The 7,953-nt window shown below is 30.3% G+C and overlaps 2 protein-coding genes across 2 annotated transcripts; one reads left to right on the top strand and one right to left on the bottom strand.

The window, feature by feature from the left end:
- Positions 1-518: 518 nt before the first annotated feature.
- Positions 519-1,361, bottom strand: LOC126898228 (uncharacterized). The gene has a single exon (XM_050672167.1). It carries the CDS (start codon positions 1,359-1,361, stop codon positions 519-521), a length of 843 nt encoding a protein of 280 aa, XP_050528124.1.
- A 1,876-nt stretch (positions 1,362-3,237) lies between these two features.
- LOC126898499 (uncharacterized) lies at positions 3,238-4,148 on the top strand. The gene is made up of 2 exons (XM_050672577.1): positions 3,238-3,884; positions 3,959-4,148. The coding sequence occupies exons 1-2, from the start codon at positions 3,413-3,415 to the stop codon at positions 4,018-4,020; spliced, it is 534 nt and encodes a 177-aa protein (XP_050528534.1). The 5' UTR covers positions 3,238-3,412; the 3' UTR covers positions 4,021-4,148.
- The last annotated feature ends 3,805 nt before the right edge of the window (positions 4,149-7,953 follow it).

Below are 7,953 nucleotides of genomic sequence, written 5' to 3'. Positions count from 1 at the left end.
ACCAGGTGTCGTAAGAATGTGGTGCACTGTTTGATGTTTTATTGTCCTGGGCAATCCGGTGGGACGTGTGATGTCCGGAAATTCTGCGAGAAGTGCAGCCCAAGGGGAAGTGTTGGCAACTGATTTTATGCTGCATTGATTTACAGAGGAAACCTTACCATTCACAGCCAAGCCTGTGACACCATCAATAAGACGTTTGGTACGGCAATCCGGCAGCAAATGGTAGTATGCCATGAAGTCGGAACCAATGATAGGAGTACTCACGTCGGCGACAATAAAATTCCACGGGAAACTGCGTCGAAGTCCTAAATTCAAATTGAGATGGACCGTCCCGTAAGTTTTTATGGTACTGTTGTTGGCCGCGCTGAGGTCGTAATCGGTGGCATGGCGTCGTTCCCGTAGTAGCCGTTGAGGGTAACAAGATAAGTCGGAACCGGAGTCGACTAAAAATTGGCGTTTTGTTATTTGATCTGTAACAAACAGGCGGCTGCTCGGGTTCGGACAGTCTGTTGCCGCCGCTACTGACTGTCGTTGGAGTTTTCCTGATACTTGCAGGGAGCCTTACATTTGGCAGCCTTTTCTCCATAAGTGCTATGATACCAACACCATCCTTTGCCGTTAGTCAGTTCCACGTTTGAACGGTTACGTGACCTAGAGCGGGAACGTTGCGGGCGTTTAGCACATAATTCGCTTACCTGTTTTGTGAGTGCTTCAATGGCAGCTAAAACATCGAGTTCCTTTTTATTGTTCGTCGTGGCAACAGCATGGACGAATTGCGAGGGGGCTGGCTGCACTTCAACAATTTTGTCAGCCAGCTCGGCTACCTTATCCAGAGGAAGCTCTGATTGTGCGGTTAAAATAGCTTGTGCATGTGATGGTAGACGGCGGAGCCAAAGTTGACGTAAAATATTGTCTTGTAATGTAGTAGTGCCGGCAAGGGAACGGAGATGTCGTAAGAACTGTGATGGCTTACGGTCACCTAGTTCTTCTTCATTGATGAGTTGCCGCACACGTTGTTCTTCTGAGATAGACAACCGTTCAACAAGTTTTGCGCGTAGATGTTTGTAGCGTTCAGTAGGCGGTGGGTTAGTAATAATATCCTCTACTTCGGCGGCGTAACGCGTATCAAGCTGAGCCACAACATAATTAAATTTTGTTTCCTCACTTGTTATTCCCGAGATTGCAAACTGCGAGTCAACCTGTGAGAACCATAAGCTCGGTCTTTCGGACCAGAAAGGTGGCAACTTGACGGCAACGCGATTCACTGAAGCTGTTGGATATTGCTGTGCCTGTAGTGCTGCAAGGCGAGCGTTTTCTTGGCGTAACTCCTCCAATTGATCGCGTAGTTCTTCGGCGTTCATACTTGTTATCGTCGAGGTCACCAATGTAGCGAGGTGTAATATATAGAAGTAATAAACACTTTTACGATTTAATAACAACTATACTATATTACAACGAACTAACAAATAACAGCGAGAGACGAAGCGCGTTTAAGACAGAATGCGTAAGTGATTGACTGATCGACTGATTGACTGGAGCGACGATCTTGCCCTTAAATAGTCAGAGGAATCTTCTAGAGGCGGCGGCGGAACTCTCTAGAACATTCGACCGCCACACGCTTATGTAGGGCGACGAATCTTCTAGAGGCGGCGGCGGCCGAACATTCTAGAACATTCGACCGCCACATATACCATTGTGAAATCATTGGGTGTCAATGCTATATTTAAATACTTATTGACACTGAAACTATTCGTGTCAAGGGGTATATATAATGTATTTGGAAATAAAAATTGTGTTGAATCATACATTTTTCAAAAATATTATATATTTATATAGCAATTTAAATTTGAAAATATAAAATGGGAAATTTTAACAAAAAAATAGCATAGTATTTAACTACGAAAGCTATTGTACGTTGAAAACAAATCGTCCGGACAATTTTTTTTTAATTTATAGTAAGTAACATATATTAAAGGACACAGTTTTTCCAAAATATTTTCAGAAGTTAAGATGACAAATTTGACTTTTGTGAAAAAATTGCTATCTTGAATCCGCTCTTGTGGGGAGGTATATAGTCAGATTATTAAAAAAATTATAACTAACACATACATATTTTTTATATTTTATGTATATATATTTTTTTACGGGAAATGCTATAATCCACATAGCAATTTCAATATATTAATATTGTCAAAATATTCTTACAAAATACTTTTTAAAATATTTTGAATAAAATATTGTAACAATATCTCATAAATATAATAAAAAATATATTCTATTGAAATATTTCCATAATATGCTCACAATATAATTTTTTAAATATTTGTTTATGTATATTTTGAGAATATATTAAAGAGAATAAATATAGTATATTACACAGAAAATATTTCTACAATGTGCTTAAAAAATATCTTTTTAAATATTTGCTTATAAATATTATGAAAATATATTAATTAGAATAAATATAGAATATTTAACTTGAAATATTTGTTGAATATATTATCAATATAATTTTTTAAATATTATAAATATATATCTTGTTGGCCAACTGAGGTAACTTAAGAGACACAAGCCATCCTCTTTTCTCCCTTTAGTTACATCTTTGGATGATATTGGTATCTTGTTATATAATACTTATGTATTATATANCTTTCTCCCTATAGTTACATCTTTGGTTGTTATTGGTATCTTGTTATATATTACTTATGTATTATATATACATATTCCTAAATCCTTAATAAGTAAACAGCCATTTTCTCTAATTCGTATCAATTTTAATTAACTTAATTCAATTAAGCTAAGTAAATCAGGGACAGTAAAAAAACCCTTGTTGCTATTATTTGCAGGCCTATCGAGTTAAAATTTTTTTAGTTTTATCAGTGTAATTATATATTATTATTGTCCTGTGAAACTTAAAATCATAAAAAGATTTTTTATTATAGTTAGAATATATTTCTATATTATCAACAATATAGGTCAATTTCTAACTTACAAGGAGAGATCATGGCGATGGGATCGCCGATTTTCAAAAAAATTATATGAATCTAATCTAAATTGAATATAAAGTTGTATTTACTTTGAATTTTTTTAAACGGGAAAAATATCTTAACAGATAAATAACCATTTGAACTACCTTAAATAGCTTTTTTTATATCCTCTCGCAGTCGTAGTAACCTGTGGGTCAATTGGTAACGCACGAATCTAAGGCGCTTGTAATAAGGGGTTCGAATTGGTACGAGCTTTGACAATATTTCTTGGATGCACATATGCAAAAGTTATAAATTATCTTTTTACAATTATTATCAACAGCGTACAAATTAGTAAAAATAAAAAAAAAGAAAGAAATGACTTAATAAATGAATGCATTTATACAAAAAGATTAATAAACGTAATAGGTTCAATAGCAAAATTGATGAAAAGCGCCATGGATGCATTAGATTCATTACATTACTTACCATGGGCTCATTTTAAAGAAAATTGCAAAAATCAATACATAATGAGTCCTTTGTTGGAAAAAATAGGAGATTTTTCCGATAAATTAAACGAACGGACTGTATCACGTAATGATATTTTTACATACTCTTCGGTATTTAAAAAGATAGATTTATTTTCTAAAAATATAAAAAATGAACTTCTATTTGAAACTAATTCATATTGTGAATATGCATCTTATAATGAGAACTATTTATGGGATGAATGGATCCAAGAATATAATGCCATTATTAAACATGACGAAAAATTAGTATTTTTAAAGTTTTTAACCAGAAAATGTAATGATTATATCAAGACTGTAATTATAGAATATTATTTTCAACTGGGATTTAAATATGATCCAATTACTGAAGAAATATTTTTACCAACACCCGGGGAGCTAATTATACAAGGTATTTAAAATAAAATAAAAAATTAATTAATTAAAATATCATTTCATATTCTTATAATTTTTTTATATATCTAGAATTAGAACTTAAAGCAACAGATGATGAACCTCCAACTCTATTACAAATAGAAACTCATTAAATGTTGTAATAAAATTAATCTTTGTTTACATTATTGTTATATAATTAAGCACAACTTACTTTAATACTGAGTAAATCTATAAATTATTATTAAAAATAAATATGAATTGTGCATTATACAATTTTTTATTGGTTTATACACACAGAAATTATAAAATATAATATTGATATTAACAATTATAAAAATTTTAAAATTAAATACCAGAAGTAATGCACAGTTGTTTTTATCGGGTATTTTGCTGCTTTCACTTATGTATAATAATATTATTAACTGCTAAAATATTTATATAAAAAGTTAGTATCGACATGTCATTTTCATAGTTAAATCATTATTTTAAAATAAGCAAGGTAAGTATATATGCTTCCAGATACAGTTACATATTAACATAAAAAAATAATTTTTAGCTCTACTTCAAATTTGAAATTTACATTATTAAATAGAAAATATTATGAGAATAAAAAAATAGCATTCTTAAGATTAATATGGAGTCAGAAAATAGTATAATTACTATTTACTAAAAATTTATCCGAAAAGCTCAATATTTTTTTTTGCATTTTTATTGTAACAGATCACTTAAATAGAAATCATAGTAATAATTTTTAATTAACTTTTGATGTTTCTATGGTAGATTCTACAATTGAAATATGCAGTACTGAATTAATTTTAATGATTTATTTTGATTAAAAAAATTAATAAAAATGATTGTTGAAAAGATCTACTCAATTGAGAGTATTATAAATTTTGATTATAATTGTAAAAATACATTGTTAAAATCTGGCGAAACTAAAAATAATTTTTTTTAGATTTATATAGCAACATGTTACAAAAAAAATTGGAATATTATGAATTAGTAGTTACACACACAAATAGAGTTAAAAAATGAATAAATTACAAGGTAAAATTATTTACTTTTGTAGTTTAATACTTTTATCATACTAAATCTAATTTGATATATACTTTAAAAATATTAGAAATGAATGATTATAATTCTTTGTATGGAAAAAGCTGGTTAAGCTACTTTTTATTTGTATAAGGAATATTTTTTCGATTTTTAACGGTAAATCTTCAACTAAATACGAATTGTAATCATTTGACATATCGTTGAAAAAATTAGGTCAAGTGAGGGTTGGCAAAATAAATCGTAGTCACAAAAAGAACCACATAGTAAAATAATATTAACATGAATAAGAAATTTTTTCTCGCGAGGGGAGACTATAGTGATAGGATCCTTGATATTTATTGAAGTTATTGAATCTAAATGAGATAAAAACCAAATGTGTTTGAAAACTTTTTTCTAACTTAAAAAAATGCAAAATATTAATTGTCACAGGCGGATTTGAACCTCGTACCCTAAGCGTGAAATACACAAGTGTTACAGATTCGGCAACTGTTTGTTGCTTTCGTCGCGTGATAAAATTTGCAATTTAAGCTCATTCAAATTTAAAAATTACTTTATTGACTGTAATAACTAAAAATAAAGTTGATAAGGATGGTATTAATAAAGAATAATGATAATGGCATCATCCGTAAAGACATAATAGATACAAGTACTTTATTTCTAGTTATTACTTTATTAGTGTAGTTAGTGTATTAAAACTACTCTTACCTGATATTCACTAATGGTGATGGAATCTTGATTGTAGACTTATGGTTGTTAAGAATGTATTTGAAATTATAGTGGGTATGTTAATAAAAGAGCATCGTATATGGTTGATAAAAGCGATTTATTACTATTGAAAATGTTAATTATTTTAACAAATGTATATTTTAGATTTAGTGACAAAAGTTAGGTTTATAGACACACAGTATAAAGAATACACTTGAATACGTTTGTAATAATATTAAATTGGTTAACTTGACATTATTAAGAGAGAAAAGGAGACAAGAAAAATGAAAGATTGACTGACGGGAAAAACAGTGTCTTCAGCCTTTATATAATGTACCAATAAAATCATAAACAGGGATTGGGCATCTTGAAAAAGTGTTATACTTTTTATAGGCACATTCAGTCATCACTCTATATTTCAATAAACGCAAAAGAGTTATTGTATTTAAATTTCCTTTTTTAGTACTTTGGTGATGCCTCGAAGATGGCATGAAAGACAATGACTCACGTCTACTTTATATTTGCCAAAAGTCAAAATTATATACGTAATAGGGTTAGCGTTTCCTTTTCTGTGGTCTGAGAAAGAAAAGCGGTATTGATTTTATTAATATTCCAAAGGAGAATATTACAAAATGTACCTATGTTTTTTATGTAGCATGTAAGACATTGTTGATTGTAGACCGAATAATGTACGAAACATTCAAGTTAGTATGCGTATACTCTAGTTGATGATTATGAATTATTAATTATTATGAATTATAAATTATCATAATTTACAGACTATTATAAAATTAGTCTATTAAAGTTTTATTGAGTCACAAAAATTAGTTTGGTTAATAATATGTGTACATTCTCATCCAAGACAATCAATGGTTAATAAGAATACTAGATTATTCAATGTTATTTAAAATTATTATGATAATAATAATCGTGAAAGAATTATAATTATGCAATTGTCATATGGTTTGTATATATACATATTTTAATTCTCTCTAGGGCTATCATTGGGGGTAACTATCATAGTTTTCATATGTACGTAATTAGGATTCGTTTTATTTTCATTATTCAAAATTTGTATATTTTATATACACCCTATTTATTTTTAATTAACAATTTAAATTATTTAATAAATTAAATATTGATTTTTAATATATTGGAGTAGTTTCTAGAACCACTATGTTGGAGGTAATAGGTGACTTAGGTGGGGATGTTAAGATCAATCAAAATGGTGGTTTAAAGTGCGCATGCGCATTATAACTTCATGTCAGCGGTGGGGGAGGTAGCCATATGGTTGCTCTCCTCCTATGATGCTATCTACTGAAGGGTAAGGTAAACCTTATGTAAACTGATAACGTTAACTGATAAACGTACTAGTTATAACATCTACCAGATACATTGAAATAGTGTACGTCATATAGTGACCGCTGTTGTCACTATAACATATTTACTTAATATTAACGCAGCAGGGGTGTCCGTCATTAATTCCTATAGAGGGAGGGGGTAATGAAACATAACATAAACTAACCTGTAATGGGTGGGGATGAATCCAAGTTAAACTAACAACGTTTTTTATGAATATTATCATTGCCTACCAGACGCTTGGGTAAGCATATTTCCGACATCAAAGGTACCGCCATATTATAACCCACATTACCGTCTACATTTTATAAGAACAAAGACAACCTATGTCGTAATGGCATAATAAATTCTAAGAAATTTATCATGGGTAACCAGACGTTTAGGTAAGCATATTTCCAACATCAAAGGTACCGCTATATTATAACGTTTATAGACGTCTGTATTTTTTTATTTTTTACATAGTATTTTATCATTGCCTACCAGATGCTTAGAAAAGCATCTCGTTAATATTAGTATATTATTATTAATTATATATATATAATTAATATAATTACTATAATTGGTAATATATTTTTAGAATTAACTATGTTCGTCGTTATCGGTTGCTATAATAGTATAATCACTGTTATACTGTGCCTTTAAAATAATAATATGTGTATTACATTTTATTATATTATATTTAATTTGACAATTTTTTATACCTATAACTAGCGGTATTACATTTAAAGTCGCTCCCCCACCACCAGCACCCCCGAGTCTTCACTGCGTTTATCATTTAATGTATACATTACATTGAAATAGTGTACGTCAAGTAGCGACCGCCGCCACCACACTTGACTATTCCTTGAACGATTTGTAACAAACTCTATTAAGACAATTGAGTGTGAGGTGCGCACAATGTGTGAAACCCAATGAAAACTAACCTAAGTCGGGGGAGGGGGATTTCCTCAACATGTCGTAATGAGCGA

Source organism: Daktulosphaira vitifoliae, unplaced genomic scaffold (genome assembly GCF_025091365.1).
Source record: "Daktulosphaira vitifoliae isolate Bord-2020 unplaced genomic scaffold, ASM2509136v1 Scaffold_2, whole genome shotgun sequence".
In the NCBI taxonomy this organism is placed as follows: domain Eukaryota; kingdom Metazoa; phylum Arthropoda; class Insecta; order Hemiptera; family Phylloxeridae; genus Daktulosphaira; species Daktulosphaira vitifoliae.
Note: the sequence above shows the minus strand (reverse complement) of the source record. Positions and strands in the feature narration are given on the sequence as shown.

Coding starts and splice junctions, on each gene's coding strand:
- LOC126898228 (XM_050672167.1), bottom strand. CDS start 1,361: ATGAACGCCGAAGAACTACGCGATCAATTGGAGGAGTTACGCCAAGAA.
- LOC126898499 (XM_050672577.1), top strand. CDS start 3,413: ATGAAAAGCGCCATGGATGCATTAGATTCATTACATTACTTACCATGG. Junction 3,885..3,958: donor CGGGGAGCTAATTATACAAG/GTATTTAAAATA, acceptor TTATATATCTAG/AATTAGAACTTAAAGCAACA.